Raw genomic sequence first — 26,438 nt, 5'->3', positions numbered from 1 at the left:
CTTAGCCAACTTAGCCGTTTTCCTATCTGCGCATACATCTTCCTAATGATCTTTTTACGATTGAGTTTCCAGTTAAAATTGTGATAGCGCTCCTACGTCTACATGACTTGCCCACCTAAACCTCCTATACTTAATAATTCAAATAATGTTAGGTAAACGGTACAAGTTAAAAAGTTCCTCGTTATGAAGTTTTCGCCATTCCCAATTCCTTTCCCTCTTCGGTCCTATTATTCGCCTCAGCATTTTATTTTCAAATCTTCTTCCTCTACCCAACTATAGGTTGATGGGCAACATGGAAATTTTAACTTTCCTCTTTCTTGGCAGAGCAGTTACATACTTTGATAAGGTCACTTCCTCGTAACTGCATCTAGATATTCTATCCTTGGTCTTCCTCTTCCTGGTTTTCCTTATGCCTTTCTCTCTATCAACACTGTGATTCAATCGGAGTGCCGAATAAGATGGCCAAGCATGCTGTTCTTCTTTTACCTATTACATTCATGATCTGTTGTCCTTCATTAGCTTCCTTTAGTACGTCTTCATTCCTTTTCCTTTCGGTCCGTGATATGCGCAGCATTATGCGCCAACACCACATTTCAAATGCTTCCAGTTTGGGTATTTCAGTTTTTCTCAATGTCCACGTCTCTGATCCGAAAAGCGCCACGCTCCATACCAAGTTTTAATAAATCATTTTCGAACGTCCAGCGGCACATTTCTTATGTTAGCAGTCCTCTTTTCCCACTGCATACTTGTTAAGCCAGAGCTATTCTTGATCTTACGTCTTTTTCACTTCTTCCGTCCGAGGATATTAGACTTCCTAAATAAGGGAACGTCTTCGGTTTTCTCTCCCTCTACCCATATGTTTGCCCCTTCGTGTCCTGCGCTTTTGCACTTTATCACTTTGGTTTTCTTCTTATTTACCTTCATTTTGCATGTTTTCTCCAGTTGGTCGTTCACGTTTGAAAGTGCTTCCTGCAAATCCTTTTCGTTCTCCGCTATCAGTTATACAATCAGCAAACTCTACTGTGCTGAAAACCAGTCCATTTACTTTCACGACTTTCTTGTTTTTATCAAAGAATTCTTTCATAGCCTCTTCTATATAGACGTTAAACAGGAGAGGTGAAGTTCACATCCTTGCTTTACTCCTTTGCTTATTCTTGCTTTCTTCTGATTTCTTCCTGTATCAGTTTTTCAAATACTTTCTGCAAATATAAAATGAAATGGAATCTTGCAGTTTTACGTTCACGATTTTGCTCTGTTGGCCAAAAGAAACAAGTGATTAATGGAATGAGGACGTGGAAGGAAACAGGAGTACTTTGAAAAAACCCACAAACAAGATATTATCCACTACACTAACGCATCGAATGGAATCGAACAGCATACCCCTCGCACTATAGGTGAGCATTCTACACTGAGACAGAGTGCCCCTAAACATCAGAATATGTATTATTCAGTAGTACAGTTTACTACTTCCACTTCCTCTGAATGAAACCGATCACTTCACTCAGCTCAACGTCTATACCATAGTAAAGGAGAGGAGAGCATGTTTGTTATGTTGTTTAGTAGTTAATCTATATAGCTACTAGTAATGAAACCGACGACACCTTCCTTTATCATCAGTATCTCATGATTAATTTGGCTTTAAAAAAAGAAGTTGTTGTTTTTGTTTAAAAATCTTATTCCATGATTCAGAAGCAGATATTATCGATATCGAATCATAGCTGAGTGATTACACTAGTACGGTAGACCCATTTTCTTTACTTCAACTAATGAAGATAAAATGCAGCGTTCGTAACGTACTCAAAAATGAACTGCGCAATCAAAAAAGCCATACAATCAAACCACAATATACGTGTCTTTTAATAAAGTGAATTAACAATCTTCTTAAAAACATCGTTATGGAAACTATTTGGGTTGTGATTAGGCTAAATCTGTGTATGATGACAGGAAAATAGACACCAGCGTCGAACGATATCCAAATTATTTCGCAAGGATGACCGAATATATTTACATTTTAAGAAGTTAGTATTATTTCTTATATTTTGATCAATCAATACGTTTAAAATGAATAGTAATACCTTGTTAAACTCTGTAGATACGAACTGAGGTAATCGGGAATTTCTTATTCTGGAGGAAAGAGAATGTGGGAGAAAACGGTAGGACCTCGAATAAACCTCCGAATATGATGATGTGGAACAAACTCATATGGATGATTAAGTATTCACTTTTGACAGTATGGGCAACAATTTTTGATCTCCGCATATACCATGTATTATTTATGCTCTATTTCGGAGAAATTTCGTACGTAAAAAATACTGGATGCTGAAAAATACTGTAAAAAATACTACATCTCTAAATTTAGGTGCCTTCGTTTAAGATTTCTTTAATTTTCACTATACGAGGAAGTGCAGAAAAGCTCCTGATTTTGTCCAGAAAGAATAGAGCTTGAAGGATGAAGTTACACAGTTATTCAATATATTCCCCTAAGATTGGTACACTTGATGCAGCAATGTTGCTGCTTTTCTAACTCTTGTAGTAATATTCCTCTGATTGTGCCTGGAAATAGGTCTCAGGAGCACACTGGACGTCAGGAGCCCTGACTTTTCCAAGTTTCCCAGGTTTGTAGGGCACATTTTTCAGATTGAATTTCTTGAGTTTCTAGTGTATATTTTAGTGTCTAAGATTAGGATCTCTTTGCTAGCTAAAATTTCTATAATAATAATAATAAAAATAAAAAAGAAAGAAAGAAACAGAAAAATCTACAGAAAGGCCTACTACGACATTCACCCTCTGTCTATCTGTATATTTTTATATATTCTTTACATAAGAAAAAGTTAATAACAGAAAGTTATGATGTATTTTGATGACAATAAACAGAAGTTAGCAAACAATACCGTAACTAACAAACAGGTGTCACAAGTTTCCATTGCGTTACGGAAGAGATTTTTTTAAGGTGGCAATTTCCACGTTAATAGTTCGTTTCCAGATCAGCTTGTTTTGATAACTTTGCTTTCTTTTTCTCTAGTATAGTAATTTTATCAGCTATGCGTTTACGTTCATGCTTTTTCAACTCAACTGCATCTTCTTCGGCACGTTTTTAATTCATGGCTTCCTCTTACCGCTTCCATGAAACACGAATATACTAAAGCGTTTTCCCATTTATTTCCACCGCACAAAGTCCTCAGAACATTTTACAGAATCATATTCAAATATCAATGCTACTATTGAATCTTTACAAAGGTTTTCTAGTATTATGTCCTTATTAATAGAAAAAAACACTTTCAACAATCGTATTTCCGTGAGAAAGAATAGGCAAAACTTTCATTACCTTTCACAGTTCTTCGAACTCATCATTATTTCCGAGAAAATTGTGATATAAAAAAAAAAGTCCAGTTGATCTGTTTCGTCTCGAAAGCCCTTTCGTTTAAATGCATACAAAAATGACCCGTAACAGAAAATGCAATGAACTGGTTTTGCAAACGAGCTACTCATATCATAACGTATATATTCATGAGTTGAATAATTTTCAGTAACTTGCTAAAAACCTGATCTCATGCTTCTTTTAATTGGTTCTAAAGTGTAATTATTCTCTTTAATTCTAACACTAAGTTCTAAAATTTAAGCGGGCAAGTATCAATCAAATATGAAATATGAGGGAAAAAGAAAAACAGTTTTAAAACTTCTTTGACATAAATTGCTCGTCCATTATCTACCCAATCTTCCCCCTCCTTCACTCATACAATCAACTAGAGATTGAGAATACCCACAAGATAGGAGGTTAGCATTAATATTGTCACTAAGCTCACAGAAAGAAAAACTGGCACAATCAAGTTCAGTTGGTCGCCTTAAATTCTTCGGGTTCCTTATGCTAGAGAGTTTAGTCGTAAAAGAAAAGTATGCTCACAACGCTCTGCATGGTCAAAAGCAGAGAAGTAAAAAAAATAACAACACTAATAGTTTTTTGTACTATTAACAACTAAATTCCCTGACTTTTCCAGGTTTTTTAAGTACCTGGTAACCCTAGGAACGTCCTCAAAACGATGATTCTTGAGGTGTTTCTTCAAGTTTGGGAATAAATGATAATCAGAGTGAGACATGTTTCAACTCCAATAACTAATAGAGCCGGACAATTCGGAGTGCTAGTCTTAAAACGGGAGAAAACTGTCTTGGATACTTCAAATTAGTTCCTTCTTCTGATCACTGTTCAGAAATTTCGACACCCATTTTGCTGAAAGCTTGTGCACATCTAGTATAATGATGAAATATCTTCTCATCAAGCTTTTAAGTTCTCCGATAATAAGACGACAGTACATATTATTGTTATTGAAAGATAGTCCGAAGTTATGATTAACTCTTAAAAGTTCAATTTTTGTTCAATTCAGAGGCTGACTGGCTTGCCCGGATACCCGGAAATTTCCGGGTGGGCTCTGCCCTATGCAAAATCACTTAAGATATTGCTAGATTAGTTGTAACTAATTCAAAACTCCGTTCCGTTCATAGTAACCAGTGGCGTAATTAATGGGCTCTCAGTGCTAGCGAAGAGGGAGCACTAGGGAAAGGGGCCCAACCCGTAGCCTTGTTTGTTGAAAAATCAATAAGCCAATTTAAAAAAGTCTCAAAAATACATGTATTTCCTAAGTTATTAACTCAAAAATGTAATCTCGTCCATAATTTATGTATTCAGTAATGTGATGTGCAATCGATAACATATAAAGGCACGAACGTCTCTGCCGGGGGGAACAGGGGAGACGTGTCCCCCCAATATTTTGTTGAAGAAATGAAATTGATCGATGTTGATCTATATGGAAGAAGTACGGAGAGGCAGAATAAATGAATTTATATGTGTTGTTAAACATTAGGTTGTATGATTGAAATGTCCATTTGACATGTGGCATTTTCAAGGAAATATAATTATACGTAGGCTATGTATTTAAAAAGCTACATTTCTTGGTTAGTCTAAGCAGTCTCGGCTTCAATCATACACTTCTGTCATTACTTAACCAGAACAATTAGATTTCAAGACGGACGAAGACAAAAGAAGGGAAAAAATATATAGAAAGTTGAACTGCGAATTAGAAAAGGAAATCTTTTCAACAGAAGTAAAGGTGACAAGATGAATTAAAAAGGATAGATAAATGTTAATATTGTATATGAAGGTAAATTTCATGGAAATAGAAAGTAGCAAGGGAAAACTACTATGACAATATAGAAACTAAAGATAAAAATAGACTTTTAATGAGAGAATTGCAGCTTTATAAAGATGGAAAGAATATATTGAGGAACAAGTTGATAGCAAGAATAAATTTTATATCTTAGATATTAAAACGGAAAACGAAATATATGATGATGGCAACGGAATTGGGATGCTAAGGGACAAGGTTAAAAATATATAACGAAATTAAGGACAAAAAGTTAGACAATATACACTACTTCATCAAGAATACAGAAAAACAAAGAAAAAGAAATATTCGAAGTGTGTAATCAAATCAAGAGTGTCATCGTAAGACTACACTGCTGCAAATGCGCTTAATAACACTGGTTCAAAGTTGTACACAAGAAGAAAGTGATTGTAGATGGTACTGTTCCCAACATAGTATCGATGAGACATCATGAACATGTTATACAGACTGCTCAAAAATGTACAACATTCACTTTAATACCATATATAACTACTCCGAGCAGCCACGCAAGGAACAGCTCAGATATATAGCTGTCGTACAGATCATATATGTCTGTCTAGGAAATGGTCATTGTGAGCTCGACTGGCACTCAGGTGCCATCCCATAATGTCGCACAGTGACCTACAAGGCGTAGGTCCCGAGATCTAGTAAGCCAGGGAAGGAGTGTTCCAGGTAAAGGGTTCACTTGTCGGTATGGAAACGCGCGTTGTGCTAATGAAGACAAAGTGTCTAGATAAGCTTTGAGCATTGGCAATACTACGAAAGCACAACATACAAGTGATATTCCCCTTAAGAAAGGTGGATATGTAGCTTATTTATCGCCCCCTCTGTTACTAATTACCAGAAAATCTAGTGTAGGTCTTATAAGACAAATGGATACACGCTGGATTTTTCCATTCACCTGCAAGTTTAGAAACAAGCATAGATCCATCACTGTGTACTAAACATAATAGCATTTCATTTGCCTTGCCACTGCAGTCTCTTCCGATATATATCACAGAAGTCCAGCACGTGACTCGAATATAGGTACTAAAGAAGCTTAGGATAAAAGATCAAAGATTCGAAAAAACTTACGTATGGACCAAGTATTTAAAGTTGGAATACTGCAAATGATATAGGATGACGAAATGGGAAGAGGTATTCGATAAAAATTTCATCTCCCAGTAACATCATTTACGAGTACTATCTAGAAGAGTATCGATTAAGAGTTTGATAGGGAGACATATTGATTAGAGGAGGTAGAAGAATTAATGATAAAATGATCATTATCGCACAATTTGAATCGTACATGAACATGATGCCAGAGAACATAATGAAAAGCTTTGAAAGCATGAGATGAAAATAAATATGAACAAGTTTAAAGCAATAATGGGTAGATGATTGAGACTGTAATAGACATCTGAACAAGGCAGTAGATTAGTTGCCTATTGCAATACCTACATAGTTTTATTAACGTAGTTATAAAATGCAAACTTTAAATAGAAACGGCGGAGAAAATGGTGAAAAATTCTTAAGGAGACTGTGATGGAAAGCATAATGTGTGAGTCAATGAATGAAGATGAAGAGTATTGCATTGTAAGAAGCAGAAAAGTTTCATTACCAGAAGACAACACAAAGTACTCGAGTTCTGGAAATTTGTAAATTGAGGTGAACGTAAAATTTGGAACAATGAACCAATGAGGTACATTGGGAATAATGAGTATAAAAAGAATATAAATGGAAGGAAGTAAAGGAGATATTAAGGTATTGTTCCGAATGACATGTAGGAGGTATGGTTAAAGGAAAACAAGGAGAGTAGAGAAAGAATAAATTAATGGGTAGTATTAAGAGTATAATTCATATGTCAAGGCGAAGGAGTTATCTAAAAATCATATTGTATGTAAGCTTAAATTTGTGGCAGTAATGGAAGAAAATTATCGTGAGTGGGTGAGTTAAGTCTTTTCATCACTACTGCAGTAAACCTAAGTGCAAGGATCTAAAACTCAAATTTTCGGTTCCAAACAATACGTCTGGTACGTACAGAAAGCATAGGTTGGTGGATATTCCACTTTATTTTCATACAAATAAGATTCCCTCCCGTACTTACTTTTGATCTATTTGGACTTCAAAGTTCCCTCTTTCAAAAACTTAAAACCCTCCTTCATTATTATGTAAGTCAATGTAAAATATAATAATTGTGAGTTCCAAATGCAGCTCACGACTAGTTGGTTAACATTATAGTGTACAGTCATGCTTAATTAAAAGCTCTAATTCTTTACAAATAAATAATTTAGCAAATTTATTTATTTATTTTATTATTTAGTTCAACCACCAACCACCCAAACTGCATTCCATATTTTGTATGTAATTACTCAAGTACTTTGTTATACACAACCATCTGGAAATAGCGAAAGGTAGACAAGTGGTAGTGAACTTAACGATATCTATTAGCGTGACAATTATTATTAGGAATTAGCGTGAAGCGCTGACGTTTGCCGTTTATTGTGAGAAATTCTGATTGTGCCGCTTGTCTTCCTACAACCAACATTACATACTCCTTAAGCAAGGTTGTATAGCATTACAGGATAGCGTTAAGCACCGGCTGACATGTCTAACTTATCTACTATGTTTGCGACAATATGGCTTTGCAGAGGGGGTTTGGTGGCCATCTTTTAAAACAAAATTGTACATTAGAATTATCTACTTTTAACCCTTAGAACACTGAGTATGAGTAAATTCTGAGAAAACTCACAGATATGTTGCCCATATTACTAATGGATGTTAATCAATATCTTAATGATTTAAATGGTAAAAGATGGGTTAACATTCATGACCTATCTTCCGGCCGGAAAGAGCACAGGATGCCACTGATTTTACCATCGTCATTAGACATTATCAATGAAGTTCCCTTTTAACTACTTTCCTCAAAAGGAAACTGAAATATATATATATGGGTGTCACAATAATAATAAAAAGAAACCAATAGTGTAACAGTTGACTTCTAACGCTAAATTATTACATTCGTATCAATTTGATTTGATTTAGAGCTTAAAGTGGATCCGAACCACATGTGGATTTGGATCTACAGCTTAACGTGGATCCGAACCATATGAGCTTCCGCCGGGGAACTGAACGTGAGACTCCCACACCAAAGGCGTATACGCTAACCGCTTAGTGACGAGGGAGCTCACATTCATTTCAAGATAAAGAAGGAGGGGTAACAATAATAACTTACTCTTCACCAAATGAGGTAATAAAAGTGAGAGGAAAATTAATGACAATAGCCTGTGCGTCACCATCACTAATTACAGCCGGAAAGAATTACCCGAAATTCGAGATGAAGCTCTGGCGGTAGTATTTACCATTAATGAGTTTCGTTAGGTTTACTTGTGGATGGACAGAATCTGTTCGTGATCAAAGCAGTTTCACTGACGGAACAGTTTCACTTAGTTTACAACTTTGGTTTCTTTTGCTGAGTACGATTTTGAGGCAGTGTAACAATGTGCTCGTAGGTGATCTTTTATCCAGAGTTCCTGTAAATAATGAAACAGGAGCGGCAAGACTAGCTGGTAAGGATATATAGACGGAAAAAGTTCGAAAATGAACGACCAATGGTTGGAAAGGAAGATAAAGATTTTAAAAATCCACTCTAATTTTGACGACGAAGCGTATAAAGCTTTATAGAAAGTGTCTTCATTTGGAACAAGTTAATAAATGGCTCTTTGGAACAGTCACTTAATTACAACTATGAAGTTAGGGAGTATGCTGGATAGAATAAGTACATAGAAATTATTTGGCTCTACCCCGATAGCAGAATTTCCTTTGTCTTCCTGCGATGAGCTTTTGTAAGTCAAAAATTTTCTGCAGGAATTCTGCAGATGAAACACTTGTGATTGTTAAAAATACGCTTTACGCGACGTAAAAAACAGTTCAAACTATATGTGAGTCGTCCGTGCATTTAAGACATCTACACACAGCAGGCATGTTTTTATACTTTTCTGTTGGATATATTTTTTTTTTTTTTTTCCTCTGACAATTTTTCTGCATAGGCGCGGCAAAATTTCTGCGATCAAATCGCAGATCGCGGCATGTTCTGCTATGGGGGGCTTTACTAATTGATGAACGTAGCCACTTCAGAAGTTGGGTAGCTTAGACCAAATGGCTCTTAACAAACCTTCATGGGTGTGATATTCATAATTCTGTTTCCAATAATCCTGCTAAAGTTAATTGTGGGTCCTGGCAAATCACATAAAGATCTTTTTAGAAGAGCATATATAGACCAAACCTGCTATTCGGGTTTCAAGTTTCGTTTATAGTAGACAGTTACATTAGATGGATTAATGCATAAAATGAATTGGATTGATACTGGCAGAAATATTTCAAATTCTAAATTTCCTTTTACCTTAGGAATAGATAATGGGAATCTATTCACAGAGCGATTAAAAAGAAAATAGTAGTTTCTTCACATAATATGGTTAGGCTAAAGGTGGAACACGTGATTAATAAGTAACTCTTAATTTTTTATTTTAAGGGGCAGAGGTTAGTCAATAAGATTTTTTAAAGTGAATACCAAAGGCAAAATATGGTTTTCCCATCCCATCCGAAGCGTACTATTTAACATTTCTCCAGCTAAAATTATTTTAATATTTAATCCAAGAACTTGGGTCACCACACCTGGCAAATATTTTAGAAAGTGAAGGTTTTAAATCAAACTCCATCAGCAGACAGTAACAGGATACAGTATGTTAATACAGGGTTAAAGAAGGAAATTAGGTTAAAAATAATGGTAGTTCGCTGCCGTAATTTATCGGTGGGATAATGTTACCAACAATTTGCACAATATATACAAGTCGTGGTGAATGGAATGATAAAAGATTCACAATCATCACAACGTACAAGTCAAACAAACAATATAAAACAATATACCGTACGATAATATTGTCAAACGCACACATACACAAACAAATACAATATACGATAATATTGTCAATATATCAAACGCACAAATCTAATTTCTTTCCCAAATCTTTCACACTATTTGCCACCAAAGCTTGGAATGACAACCCTGAAAGCATCAGAAACTCTGGTTCAGTGTTGACTTTTAAACGTCGGCTTAAAAAATATCTTTTTAATGAAGGTCTTCAGTATATATATAAAAAAAAATAAAAATAAAAAAAAAAGTTACACACGAAACTATTCCTTGTGTTACCATGCAGTTGTTCGTTTTTCTTTCTTTTTTTCTCTCTCTTTCTATTTCATCTTATTTTCTTTTCTATTCCTTTCTGATGCATGTGTATGAACGTATATATTATACACAATCACTTAAGTATGTGCATCATTTTATCTACATAGGAATCAAAGGAATGTATTTTATGTTATATATAATCAAGATTGATTTCTTTGTTTCTCTCTCTCTCTTCAGCATTGTCGCTTGTTTATTTTAGTATTTATTTTATATGTAATAAGTTTCATTTTCACTTTTCATATTTTATTTTCTTTGTATTGTTCTGTGTGTCTGTAACTCTTTAACGTGCCTAAGTGTATATCCTTTCTATTCTCGTTGAAAAAAGAAAAAAAAAAACTATTATGAGATCCGTCTGTAAAAGAAAAATGTAAATGGTTGAGTGGAAGAAAAGGTTATGCCTTAACTCCGCCATTTTAAATAAGAAATAAATAATAACAATAATAATAATAATATACGAAGTTCGAAAATCACTAAAAAGGAAATATATACCTAGTCGTACCATAAATACCCACACAACATTAAACGTGAATTATTACGAAAGTGTTAAAGACACCTTAATACCCTTATTGTATAGGTTTCTTACAAGTCTAACGAACACATAGCACCAATTACTTTTCAAAATGGCCGCCTTTGGCCTTCACACAGTCCTTAAGTTTCTGCGGCCACTCATCTATAGCATTACGTACTGTCTCCATAGGGAAATCCGCCATTGCCTTCACCAGGGAACATTTCAGACTGTCAATATTGGCATGCCTCTTTTTACAGATCATGCCCTCAAACAGTAACTGCAACGCGTAGTCCAACGAATTGAGGTCAGGGCTGCTAGCAGTTCAATCATCTGGAGCAATAAAGTCCGGGACATTTCTTCTGGGCCACTCCTGGGTAGTGTGTGCCTTGTGGGCTCGTGCGGAATCCCGTTGGAAGGCCCAATGTTAGTTCCTAAACAAAGTGTCACTCAAAGGCTTCACAACAGAGTACAAAACAGTATTTTCGTACACTCTGGCTGACATTTTCACCCATTTTTCACAAAAATGCAGCTTGGTAGTGCGATTATACGTCACACCCCACCAAACCATAACTGAGGCCGGTTGATGGCTCTTCTGGATCTTCGGGATTTTCTCCCGATCTTCCTGAGAAGTTGAAACATACACTTGGTCATTTTATAGATTGAAAGCTTCCTCAATGTTGAATATCTTTCCATCTGTGAAAAGAATTCTCCTGTACCCATTGTTTGCGTAACGCTGCAATAGGTGTTTTGCTTTTATCATCCTCTGCTCTTTCAGACGTGCACTGAGGAAGTGATCTGTTCTTTGCCGGTAAACCTTCGACCCCAAATCACTTCTTAAAATACTAGACATTGACATTTTGGAAATATTCAGCTCACGAGAAAGCACTGACTGTTTTCGTACAGGATTTCTCCGAATACGGGCCGCCGCTCTTTGCACTAACCTTTTGGTTCTTACGCTGCGTAGGTGGCCTTGCTTTGGGCGATCGTCAACTGTCCCAGTTTCAATGAATCGCTTGATGGTGTGATATACGAAAGATTTGCTAATATTCAACTTTTTAAGTGCTGTGAATATCAAGGGGCTGATTGATCCACTTTATGAAGAGCTATTACTGCCACACCCTTTTCGTAATAGTCCCACTCCATAGCTACACTTTTACGAACACACTCTCTCTATGACAGCTCAACTCACAATGGTCCACTTCACCTTCTTGCACAGGCAGGTTCACCGCGACTTTGCAAACCAGATATACACCCTGCCTCAGAACCTGAGTCAGCTCTGCGAACATTAGTTAAGAAGCTATCGATAAATTAGAAAAATGTAAAAAAATTCTGGTACGAGTAAGACATCGCAAAGAATTTATTGAATGCAAATACGTCTTGCAGGGTTAAAAGGCCTTCTGAGAGATGAAAATATAAACCTATTTAACACATGGAGAACTTGATTATGGAAAAAAGTGCTACGTTAGAACTGGAGCAAGAAAAGAAGTTGATACAATAGTATTTTGTCGTCTTTCTTGTTCTGATGTTTCAACCAGTCGTATGATCATTTATGATTATGATTTTACAACGGACCTTATTCTATTTGTACACGTATAGCGTTTGTTATGTATCCACTTCGTGAACTGAAGAAAGCATTACTTAAAATTGCCTTAATTCTAATCAAGTACCAAGTAATAAAAACTATAATATATATGAAATACTTGTACGACGATTTCCAGTTTAGATGGCGTGTGCGATCTACTTATTCTTAAAACTAGCCAATTATTACGAGAGTAGCACAAAAATCAGATTACCATACAAGAACAAAGATTAATATTCTTTGATTAAATACTACTAAGTTAGTTAACTATTAGCATTGCTTAAAACTAAATATAATACCTTGGTAACAAGCTTGAGAAAGAAGCCATGAATACGAGGCCATAATAGCTTGCGAATGAAGTGCTTCAATACTGTCTTCTTCACCATAGGTGGAAGGTCTCGTTAACAAGTGGCCTCGTGAATGATATGACAATAAACCAAATTCACACAGATCTCCAGGCCAAAATCCTATAAATACACAAAATAATGTAATTAACAACCCAAATGAAGTCTTGCGTACCAATAACCAACAAAAGTGCATATGTTTCCCCTGTGTGTTTTTTCTGAAAGTAACTTTCGAACTATTTAACAGTTTTAAATATAATTTTGGCATCATTCAGAAAACTATATTACATCGCAGAGGTAACTGTTCTCAAATTGGTTAATTCAATTTGATGTTTTTTTGACAATAGATGAGAGAATGTATTTGTGTTAGTGCGTGTGTATTATTATACCAGTCACACCTAATTCTCATTACTTCATCAACTATTGCCACCTATTATTTCGCATTCAATTAATGAGTGCCGCGATTGTTCAGTGATAGAGCGATTACCTTTGGTGCATGGAGACCTTGGTTTGATCTCAGTTCGCTCCAAGTGAGCTTTGTGGTGGATAAACAGTGTGTGAGTGGATTTTCTCAGGGTTCTCCCGTTTCCTACCACTTTCTTCATTGCACCATTTCATTCATTTCTCATCATCACCGTGTGCTTTAGCCTCACCGCATTACCGTGGGACGTAAACATAGAGATTTTATTTTCACATTCAAGCAACACAAATATTTAATTTACGATACCTTTTTCTGTTGTTTGATGTTACAGTAATTCAGAGAGTACACTGAAATACTTCCTTGATAAATAGTGAGCAGTAACCTTTTTACTAATTTTTAATAATTAATATTTCAGGGCTCATAGTAGTCTGGTCTGTTGTAAATAGTTGAAAAGTGACCAAAAGCACACAAAAAAGTGACCAAAAGTACACGAAAAAGTTACCAAAATCTCATCATGCCCCTCTCTGTTTGTTGTTTTGTTTCATGTTTTCTTCTTTACTTCTTTTTGAGCTTCCTCCTTTCTTGGCGGTAAGTAGACTTAGCATATGTAAGAAGCTTCTAAGTAAGTGGAACCAGTTCTGGCCTATTCCGAATTTCATCATCCCAGACATTATATTTAACAAAGCATTGAGAGTTCTCAAAGCCATGAAATATTCAAATTCATCACTTACTCTTAAGAACATACAAGAAGCATAACACAAGACGAACATGATGAACCACACAAACACATACACACAACGTTGAGCGGAGCGTTAACTATTACGAGAGGAAACTAAAAGACTATTATGATAGAAGAAAGAATAGACACAAGAATTCTCAACCCCGCCTTGAGAGCTCAGGCATCCACCAACCATCCACTGTGAAGAAAAAAATAAAATAAAATAAAATTAAAATAAAAATAAAAGCTGAAGTGAGAATAAAGCTGACTGTTCCACATGTGGAAGCAAGTACTGAAACATTCAGAAGAGTAATGAGCAACAAGTTTCTGCCTTTTTCATTTATTTTTATATAATTTTTCTTAGAAAACTGCCAAGGCAAAACATAAATCACGCGAAAAAGTCACTTTATTCCCCCCCCCCAAAAAAAGTAAATTTTAGTGACAAATTTGAAAAAAAAAAAGTAACTTTTAGTGACCAACTTGAAAAAAGTAACTTTTAGTTAAAAAAGTGACTCGCTATGAGCCCTGATATTTAGTATGTATTATTTTTATAATACTAATGAAAAAATATTATGTTCCCTCTAATTTTATAACAAGGTTGATTAATTTAAATCAAACTTCCTTGGCTTTCAAAAAATCAGTATTTCTGACCTTCTTGAACAAACACTAATCGAATATCAGTTTGAAACTAACATCTTGATCCGTACTACGTGATGATAGGATCTTAATAGCACAAGTTTAAACAAAACATCTAACTCTTTAGATTAAAGTAATGGTCATGACAACGTACTTACTCAATTCAATCATTTCGTATTGTAACTTTCGAGAATTTAGGCCATTATATATAACGGCCTAAACAGTTTGAAATGAATTTTTGAACATAGTGACTACCTCAAGCCCAGTTTGCTTAAAATGTGTACTCGAACGAGAATTTAAAATTTATGCCAAAAATAAGTGAGTCTCAGTAGATTTTCAAGTTAGGAAGACTAAACTCAGTATACAAGCTCAACATTAAAAGTAATTTGACACGTGTCCCAGAACTTCCGAAAATTCCGCCCGTAAGGGAAGAAGGGAGAAATTTTCATATTTTTCCTTCCACATTCAAATCGATGTTTCTGTCTCGTCATCAAGAGAAAACGAGTGAACCGTCTGAAATGAATTTTTGAACATAGCACTTGGCTCGAGCCGGGATTTTATCATGTTTCTTTTATAAGTGCGAATTCCAAGAGAAAAGTGAGCTTAAAGTATGCCAAAAAACAGAGTATCTCATGAAATTCTCATATTTGGAAGCTGGAACTCTGGATTCTTGTTTGCTCTTCATAAGAAAAAAAGTGGACACGTGCCCTAATACTTCAGAAAATTCCGCTTTTCTTACGTGATGGGGAGAGCAATTTCTATAATGTTTCTCTTAATATATTAAAATAACATTGCTTTTCTCTCTCATCATCACGAGAAAACAGTTAAACTGTTTGAAATGAATATTTGAACATAGCACCTGACTCGAGCCGGGTTTTTATCGTGTCATTTTGATTAAAATAAGTATCCTAAGAGAAAAATGGAAGTTAAACAAGTACGCTGAAAATAGAGTATCTCACGATTCTCTCATATTAGGGAGACTGAATTCGGCATATAACCTCCTCATTGAAAATAACGTATACCAAAAACAGTTGAACCATTTAAAATAAGTTTTTAAACACAGAACTTGGGCTGACCTGGGTGTTTACTATTAGTCCTATACTTTGAATGAAACACGTTTCCAAAGGATAAAAGAGATGCGGCAAATTCGTCGCAAACAATAACAGCTGCACTATTTGAAATGAATTTTTGAAAATTTGGGTCGAGTTGGATTTTTATTATTTCAGTTTGATTCAATTAAACCTTTCAAATATTTACCATACACCTTTTCTTCTTGTGCTAAAAATGCGTAGGTCAGCTAGTTGTTAATAAAGAGAACGAACAATTTAAAATATTAAAAAAGAAAGAAGCAATTTTTGATTAGAAATGCTTAATACTAAAATATGTTACATATTGTTATACTGAATGGAAATAAATTGAAATCAAATATTTATACTCATATACAATTCATACTGATATGCAAGTTTACCTTGTATAATTTTACAATTTTAAAGCAAAAAATACTGATTAGAAAGTTATGATAAAAGGAGTATACAAAATTGTAAAGTGAAGAAAAAGAAACAACACGAGAAAACTCACCTAATTGTGGCTGTCCATTACAAAGCCCACTTGGTGCGAGCTACGATCAAACCAGAAACCCCAAGCACCAGAGGGAGCACTCTATCATTGAGCCACCGTGGCCCTTCATGATGATGGGTCAACACAAAAAAATGTTAGTGGTGAAATTTGGAATAGAACCAGGGACCACCCTGCTACGAAGCTGCATGCGTTACAAGTCGGCTAAGCAGATCAATAAAATTTAAAAAATTGAGAGACCTGTTTCTTTTTTAATGTTTTTACTCACTCCCGTAGACAATACATTTTGATGCGTGTGCTGACAAGAAGGAGTCCCTCCTTCCATATGAAGAATTATTCAATACATAACCAATTGTCGAAATCTTATATGCAGTTAAAGGGAACTTCAGGGAAGTAAGTTTTGTTTCTAACATGAACGTACAATATTTGTGATAAATTATAAGAAAAGTCGTATTATCGGGGATTACAAATGGAATATACAGCACATTAGTAGAATCAATTTTTGATATCACTATCCTAAGATTCTATACTTAAGCGTGTCAGCCTTTACAATACGTCACTAGTCTACAATGTGGATTTATGCATATACTTCGAATAGTATGGTTGAATAAAATAAACCAATTTTAATAACAATTCTCATACTTCTGTCTACAGCACAGGCAGCTGTGTCTGTTGTTTTATTGAATACAATATAAGTCCATTTTTTCTTTCTTTTCTACGAAGTTTTAACACTTCATACGTAGTCCTAATACCGGAGTGCCTTGCTTTGTGTGGTGATTTTTTTATTTCCATTTTCCACTTCAATTCACAGCAATCATTTTAACAATATTATGAGACAACAAATCAAGAAATAGATTGCATATATTGACTTTTGTTGCTTGTATGTTCCGAGCATCCTGTAAAGTTACGCAGAAAAGCACTCATACCACCCCTCCCAAAGACTCTTTGAAGCGATTCCACAAAACAAATGCATGAACTCGTCAGATACGTAATAACATATTCTACACTGTATATTTTACTTTGGTTGTTTATTGATTAAGATGCTGTAAAAGAAAAATTAAGATTACCATACATTATCTATCTTTCGTCCAATCATTGTGAATTGAATTTGCAAGATCCTGGAAGATCCTGGTGACCGCGCCCGCTTGGGTGAGAAATATTGTACTGCTACTAAGTAACTGGTTACGTGTGAGAAACACTTTATTTCACTTTTATTCGAACATCACTTAATAAAGAAACCTGAAACCCCACTAGTTTACCAATTAAGAAAAGAAACATTATTTAAAATTTATTCAGTTAAAAAATCAAGTAGAGATGATTTAAATATAAGAAAAAAAGATTTAATTTTTTAAAATTAACATTTTTTTTTTTCTTTTTCAATCCTGCTTTGTAAACATGGGAATGAGTATCTTGATTAAAGAAACCATGTTTGTAACCAGTTCACATATTTTGCGTATTAATCGTAGGTTTGAAACGGTTTAAATTTACAAATGTTTGAACGATTTACTTTCATCTAAATGACACCGTCGAGAATAGCGAAATCGCAATCCATTTCTGTTCAGTTTGACATTTCAACATGCTACTTGCAGTTTTTGTAAATTGTGAGCAAAGCGTGCCAATTTCCTATTGTTAGTATTATAACTATTTTCTTCTAGCAGTGAACACTAAAAGGAGTTAGTATATTCTCATTTTGAATAATGTGTGTTCTTTGCGTACAATCACCTGTTTTGGCATATTCAAATTTGGAAACAATACAGAGGCAATTAAAGAAACGGAACTTCACATCTTTCTAATACAGACTATGTTGAGAGTACCTGGAATATTAGTCCCGTGTCTTCTGTTGAATTTCATTCCAAGTATTCGGGGATCATGAGGGAAATAAGAAATTTTGTTCGTTACTTTTTCGCATTCGCTTATATCTACAACAGCTGGCAAAGGGAGCTCGCTTCTCAACTGCAGAAATGGTTTTCCAAAATACTGTATAGGTCTGCAAATAAATTAAAAAAAAAAAAAAAAAAAGAAAGAAAAAAGTTATGACTGTCATATAGAAATTAGTAGAAAGAAAATTGCATATGTACACAGCAGAAACCAAATCAATACCTAATATGTCACGATATATAATCATATTCCACGATTAACTATTGAACGGTCACTTTAGTTTTAATATTCATTCTACTTCCTCATCGAATGAAGTTTGGACTTACCAGAATACTATCTGTATTTCTCTGGATCATACTCACATTAAGTTTAATCCACTCCATGGTCAAAGAAATATTGCGATTTCGTTTCTGAGAAATCGGAAAAATGGCAACTCTTCAGTGTTCAATAATGTTATGTTGTATATCAATTTTATGCGACTGGACACTTCGACTAAAAGTCCTCTTCCTGCACCAAAAATCGATTTCCGAAACTTGATACTATATTTACACGTATATAGTGGGCATGCATGCACAATGCACATCCTAGTCTTGATACGGAAAACAGAATATATATATAAAATGAGTCATCATTCAAAACTTTTCGAAGTGTGTTACCAGTTCGAACCCCTGTTTACCAATATTTCATTTTGTGAAATTTTTTCTTTAACAATTAACTTGTATCCTCCGGTAAAAATAAGATTATTTTACTTACAACTTCTATAATCGTACAATTTTATCGTGAAAACCATGTTGTATGCAGTGGTTTAGTGCAAGCATGAGTAGTTTTGTGTAGCTGCCGAAAATATTCTGGTACACTACGCACCCTAATTTTTACGCCCAAAATTTTAAAGCAAGAAAAAGATGCGCATTATACACACAAAAACACGATACTTCAACTTCTTTTCCGTATAGTTTTTAAATGCATTTTGGTTGAATACATCTTCATAACTTTGGAGCGACCATAGTTAAAATATAAAGAAAATAGGGATTCATAAGACCATCAAGATTTAATGGCGATCTCCCCGAATTACACGACTGAAAATTTTCACACTAAGTACTATAACCATAAACTATCTTGTGAGTTCTGCTGTATATACTTAAGCCGTATCTTCACTTATAAGGTTAAGCTCATTATTTAGGTCTAATATAAACATTCTCATATATAATCAAGAAATATGACCATACAAATACAAACAAAATACAAATCATTACAACAATATATTACTAGATGCGTTTTTTAATACCAGGTGTGATTTTTACAGAAGCTGTTATCAGCATATATATAAAATTTAGACAACATAAATGAATACTTAATATCACTCAGCAAAAGCTACTAAAACTGAATATCTCAAATTCAACATTATACACTACTCTTTTAATTATATTTTCATACAGGCATTAGATGGTTCTTATTATAGCACGTAGTTATCCTGCCAAAATTTCAGCAGGGCCTCCTCAAATAATTTAACTACACTACACGTTTACATTTGTTTTTATTATCACCCAGTATTCTCAGGTGTCTGCAAACGTCTTTTGCGTAATTTTCATCAACATTCGTCCCTGCTTGAGCCATATCTGCAGAAGACCTCTTCACTGACCATCTTATACTATTCAGAAATATTCTAATAAATTTAAATACAAAGCTCCAACTGAGAACACAGCTCATTTTAATTTTAGTACAAATCTCCACATACAGTTTACTCTAAAAGCTCCTTTACTTCTAAGCACGTAGTTCACTATCAATTGAACAATAATCTCCCTTTTTTTGAGCATTAATATCCTTCATAGTACAAAGCCTACACAGGAGTTTCAAGTTTCCTGATATCATTTTGTAGCCGATTTAAACTACACTTATATCCCTTTCCTCTTCTATAAATATAAACACATATAAAGTTTAGATAACATAAACGAATACTTAATACCAAATAGCAAACGCTACATAAACTGAACATCTCAAATTCAAAAATATACACTATTCTTCTTATCTTCTTTTAGTCATATTTTCACATTCCCATCAGCAACTTATTTATATTATTGCAGTCAGTTAATCTCCAACACAAAATTGTTCATAGAAAATCAAGAAAAAAGTCGTACTGATACCGTTTGACTGAGTCCACTATTCTGAAGCTGAAGTAGTTTCTAACGAGTTTGCGAACAATTAGTAGATGCTAACCGACACAAATTTTTGCAGTGTTTGATCACGATCGCATTTCTGCCACTTTCTTCCGTAAAGATTAGTTCAATTCACACTTTTTCCATTCTAAATGGCCACTGTCCACCATAGAGGAGGGCATTATAACGAACATTGTCACCTCTTTTTTATGCTATATCTATATTCTCAGCCATAGGCAACAACTCAATTTTGCTAGTTAATAGCAAACCCATTTCAAATTGAAAGCTTAAAACATCTATTAATAATTTTGCATTGTTCCTCTGGTAATACAAAAATGAAATGATATCTTTGAGTTTTACGTCCCACTATTATGCCGGTTAGGCTAAAGGAGACGGTGATGATGAGTAATAAATGAAATGGTGGAATGAAGGAAGTGGGAGGAAACGGGAGAACCCCGAAAAAACCCACGCACACGGTGTTTGTCCACCACAAAGCTCACTTGGCGGGGGCTGGGATCGAACCCGGGACCCCAAGCACCAGAGGTGAACGCTCTACCACTGAGCCACCGCGGCCCCTCTGGTAATACAATCATCTCTTACACAAATACCGTCCGAGGTCAACCAGAGTCCCGGGTGGTGTATTTCGGATTGCAATGGGATGTTCAAGAGCCCCCAGAGACATTCAATTGGATTAAGGACCGGAGAGTGCAGTAGCTACACATACAGTGGCATACGCGTATACAAGGGAGTCGCGGTTTTAAACCCTTCTTGAGCAAAATATTATGTAAAAACAAGCATTTACCATATTAACATGTGTAAACAAACTCTTGGCGTTGTATGGAACTAGTAGTTTGAACCTTCTCCTTGACAAACTCTACGCACGATACTGCACACATTATTATTATTATTATTATTATTATTATTATTATTATTATTATTATTATTATTAAAAATTAGTCTAGAATATGGCCACATTTTCACTGTATTTTGTGTTGATATGTTCAAACATTAACTACAACAAAGTGTGCAAAATTAATCGTAGAACAAAACAGAGAATTCAATTAAATTTTAAGTTGATTATCTTTTATGTAATATCTTTTGTATGAATATATTCTCAAAATTAGTCTGCAACGTTTTGTATTTACCTTTAATGTATGTTATCCTGGTACTTTTTGTTTGAACTTTCCTCACATGCTTTTTAACGATTACAAATACGATTCTTTCCATCCTTTACAAACACGACGGTCATTATGGTAATCATAGCAAACATTTTTCTTCTACCGTCCAACTATGTAGGCAAACTGCAATTCCACAATACACATATGTTAAATTGTTGGGAGTTCTCTGTGCTGTTTGGGTAACGGAAGGAATGTCACGCGGAAATAAGAAACACGTTATCATACTACTCATACTACAAGGCTTCCTTCAGCTAATTATCATTTTCTATTTTACACTTTTGCAAAATATGTTGAACACTGTTACTTACAAATAATATACAAGTGTTACAAAAAATACTATCTAAAACTAAACATTGTATTTCCCTTTTCTTTCCAGGTAACGACACCAACCTTCACGGACAACCCCGCAAAATGTCAGAATTTAAGTATGGTATACTTAGAGAATAATCTGTCATTCTCATGGTCAACCAATAGATGGCGAAATACACTGGAGCAACGAAATTTCATCGTTCAAGATTATTATAAATGCAGCAACAGTTTGATTATAGTATTGCAGTGTTAGTGCATTGTTACCTCTTGATGCTTGCAGAATGCTCAAGAAGCAGTTCCCTGGCTGTTCCTGCACTGTGGTACACTATCCATTATTCTATGTACGATCACTATCCATTACTCTAAAGTGTATTTCGTCATCTATTGGTTGACATTGAAAATGCCGGAATATTCTCTTGGTACGCAGAGCTGAAACTCTGAACCTTGTACGCCTACCCGTGAAGTTTGGTGCCTTTACCTGCAAACAGAAGAGAAATACAAGATTATTATTATTATTATTATTATTATTATTATTATTATTATTTCACATTGTGTATTACAACCGATGAAGTATGCTGCAAGTTTTGTGTGACTCACTGTTTAACTACACTACTATTGTCGAACAAAATTTTAAAACGTTGCACAGGTTAATCTCTTGTTTGTGAACTTTGCAGTATTCTTCCTTCAATTCTCACAGTCATTGAACTGATTTTTTCCTTTTTTAATTTTCTTTTCTTAATGATAACAGGAACTTTACAGACTTGAACTTTTACCATTATGTAGATCCTTATGCATTAACTTGAACTTTACGATGTGTCGAAGTCCAATCATATATATACAGTATATATATATTGTAATATTCCACGTGGTATTGTGTACAAACAACACTTTACGCTTGTGTTTATAAACACCACCACATGATTTTACGTCAAGATACTACGAACCACGTGGATCCACTACAACCAGCAAACGACGGACTTGTGGCTCCTCCTACGAAGCAGACGACATTGGAGCAGCAGCACCACCGCCGTATGAGAACCTATAAATTCGGCAGCCGACTGTGGACCAGTACCAGTTCTCTGGTGTCCCTCCTACTGTTTGCTTCGGAACATTAGGAGTAACGTAACTCCAAGCCTCTAGTCTGCTTCGGGACTCTTGGCTTTTCCTTTCACCTGGCTTAGCCTGCTTCGGGGCTCTGTCGAGAATCCTACACCCAATGGCTTAGCTTGCTTCGGGGCTCTGTAACCACTAACCTCCTCACTGCTTGCCACGAAGCTCTAGGAAACTTTCGCCACTCTGCCTAGCCTGCTACGGGGCTTTGTTGAGATCCTCTCTTCGACCTCTCGGTCAAAGACTACCTGTTTCTAACCTCACAAGTATAGAGAAAATATCTTTGTAGTATTTCTGTAAAGTACTGTTTTTAGTGAATTTTATAATAAAACGCTGGTAGAGGGAGTTGATTCCGGAAAATCTTTTTTATTACCTTGCTCTACCTACATCCTATATGGAACAGAGTTTTACAATATATATATCGCCGCTGATGATGATGAAAGCTCCCAGTGAAAATTTCCCGCAATTGAATAAATATGCTGAGATTCGGTTTTAAAAAAAAAAAATGTTGATTTTTTATTTAAATCGATTTTTCCTTTAAATCATCCGTATTAGACTATTTTTGTAAACGAAACGCAATTTAAATGATATTCCTTTTTTAACTGGTAAATCACTGGGTTTTCAGGTTTAACGAAACTGGGAGATTTCCTGATATTTATGTTCTATTTCTTCAAACTTTATTTTTCACACTGACTGTTACTCAGTAGCAGTACATTATTGTTTTTCCAGCACATAAGAGTGGATGGTCACAGTGATCCTTAGAATCCACTTAGCAATTGTATTCAATAAAAAACAAACAAAAAAAAAAAAAAAACTTTTTTTAAACTAATATATACTCGATGTGTAACGCAATGCAAAATATTCGCAGTTTGCAAGGTGGTAGCATATTCTACCCAGGGGAGGGGATGAGTTACGGAAATGTAGTTTACACCTGTCTTTCTTTTTACAGAATTTTCAAAACGAAATGTAGACATGGTCAGGGCCATAATTAAGTAGGAAACACTTGAAACTGTCGCTTCGTTATTACTACAAACACTGCATCTTACACACACATATTCCCTTGAATTGAGTTTTGCAAGTTTGACAATGTCAATTGTAAATTCTAGTAGACTTTGAAGTTTATTTCCAAAGCCAAACAAGTCACGTTCAACAAACGGGATTTTCAATTTATTTAACCTACTGGTAACCTATTTCCCAGAACACACAGGCCACAAGGTCTTAAAAGAAAATACCCCATACAGTTTCTTTTTCGTTCTTTTCAAGAATTGTATAATGTAGACAGACTCTTAATACACCTTTTGATGCACTGAAACATCTGCAGAGTTGCCAATTCAGAATCCTAATTCGTGAAAACTACGATTTTCCTAGTTACCCCTTACAAAGGCCTCATCCGATTAGTTATCGGGGGAAATGATTTTTTTTTCTCCATAGTTTCCAAGCTACTCCAAATAAATAAACTGAAAATTAACGACAGAACATCCATACGTATGAGTCAATTTACATATTTTGCACCAAAAAAAAAAAAAACTTTGGTTACATCTGGAAACATTGTGTGGTTCCTAGTGTACTTCAATTGTTGCTTCGTAGTTTAAAAATATATGCGTGAACGAGGCTTCATTTTGGTATAACCATTATTTGTGTATCGCTTCAGGTTCAAAAGTTCCACTATCCCAAACTCCGGGTTGCATTGTATATTGGACACCCTGTAGCATTATTCTTTACTTGCACCATTACATTTTTATATCAAAAAGGGTATTTCTGAATTAAAAAAAAAAAAAAAAAAATGTTCATTTGTCCATAATCTTGTATCATAAATATTTGACTTCAAGTTATTTGCACTCAGTATGACAAAAGTAATACCATATATAAAATATTTTAGTAGTAACGTTTTTTTAATCACGAATGATATTTTCTTTTTAAACGTATTTTTTTACCTTTCTTCATATTTACAATGTTAACAGTACATGAAATACCCTTTCATGGCACAGGAAGAATAGGTTTATGGCAAGTATATATATATATTTCAGCCATCTTTTCTACTCCTTAGGATACAAATTTGGCTCTAAACGAAAAGACAGAAACCTAATTACACAGCCACACATACACACACAAAAGAAAAAAGAAAAAGAAAGTTCTGTGCACCGGGCGCCAGGGTATGGATTCGACGTATTGTGTTACACAGTATTCAAATTTCGAAACTCTGGGACGATTGATCGTATCAATTTTGTTTTATGGGCGAAAACCTTGAGCGATTTTGGATAGAGAGGAAACATGTTTTTCGCCCATAAAACAAAATTGACACGATCAATCATCCCAAGTTTCGAAATTTGGATACTGTATAACACAATACGTCGAATCCATACCCTGGATTCCGGTGCATAAAACTTCTATTTTTGTGTGTGGCTGTGTTATCTTCAAAAAATTCTTTTCAAACGCCACAGTCATTATAATTTGCGAAAAATCTACTCCCCCTCCCACTTTAGAATACGCATTTCAATTCAAATGTAGAGCTAATGATAAATACCTAGTTCTACCAGAGTCATATTTAAAAATAAAATAAATAAAAGGTACGAGTCACCGCAGTAAACTTTCTCGCTCTGATTCCTCAAACTAAATCAGGTTTCTAAGGAGTTTTCGGAAAACTTCACCGAAACAAAACTCATCCTCAAAAGTAAACTACCCCTTGGGGATTTTCTCATAAGAAATAACTTATGGCATATGTGAGGGTTCTTCATAAAATATTTGTTTATAAAATAAATCACATGAGTAGTATTTTACAAATTTGAAAAAAAAAAAAAAAAAAAAAATCATCCCAAGGCTAAACTATACCTTATGGATATAGTTACAGAAGTGATATATGCAACATTATAAGAATAATGATAAAATATTTATTTATGAAATATTACGAAATATGACCAAAATCGCCTGTGTCGTTTCTGAGAAAGTAGTCTGAATATAAACTAATCCTTAAAAGAAAAGTACTCTTTTTAATTTTTTTTTTTTTTTTTCGTAAAGAACAATTTACACAATTTATGATATATGAACAAAATCGCCAGTCATTTTTCAGACAATTGTCTCAAAGAATATCACAAATAAACATCCTCCTAGATTTTTTTCACAAGAAATGAATTGTATTGTATTGTGAGGTTACTAATGAAATATTTATTTATGAAATATGAATAAAATCACTTGTTGTTTTTGAGAAAATAAAAAAGGATTCCGTCCGAAAAAAAAAAGGATTCCTAAGAATAAACTACTACTCTTAATTGTTTTCAAGACAAATGAGTTATGTCATATTTTCATATCACTAATGAAATATTTATTTATGAAGTATGAACACAATCGCCTGAATCTTTTTTTCAGAAAATCGTCCAAAATAAAGTCAATCCCTAAGAATAAACTACTCCTCGTACATTTCTCAGTACAAATGAGTTATGCCATATTGTTGTGTTATTAATGAAATATTTACTTATGAAATATGTAAAGAAATAGCATGAGTAGTTTCTGAGACAATCGTCCGTAAAACCTACCTCAAAGAAAAAAGTGGCCCTTTTTGATTTTTCCCAGAGAAATGAAATCTTTCAGTTTTACGTCCCACGCTTATGCCGGCTAGGCTAAAGAAGACGGT

The 26,438-nt window shown here is 34.7% G+C and overlaps 1 protein-coding gene across 1 annotated transcript in view; it reads right to left on the bottom strand.

The window, feature by feature from the left end:
• Nucleotides 1–26,438, bottom strand: part of mRpS30 (mitochondrial ribosomal protein S30) — a 58,366-nt gene that overhangs the window by 14,227 nt on the left and 17,701 nt on the right. Inside the window, exons 4-5 of the mRNA XM_081733754.1 lie at nucleotides 17,997–18,169; nucleotides 12,788–12,955 (exon numbers count right to left, since the gene is read on the bottom strand). Of these exons, the coding sequence (XP_081589880.1) occupies nucleotides 12,788–12,955; nucleotides 17,997–18,169 (341 nt within the window). The remainder of the gene's footprint in view (nucleotides 1–12,787; nucleotides 12,956–17,996; nucleotides 18,170–26,438) is intronic.

Source organism: Thermobia domestica, chromosome 12 (assembly GCF_964235325.1).
Source record: "Thermobia domestica chromosome 12, izTheDome1.hap1.1, whole genome shotgun sequence".
Taxonomy (NCBI): domain Eukaryota; kingdom Metazoa; phylum Arthropoda; class Insecta; order Zygentoma; family Lepismatidae; genus Thermobia; species Thermobia domestica.
Note: the sequence above shows the minus strand (reverse complement) of the source record. Positions and strands in the feature narration are given on the sequence as shown.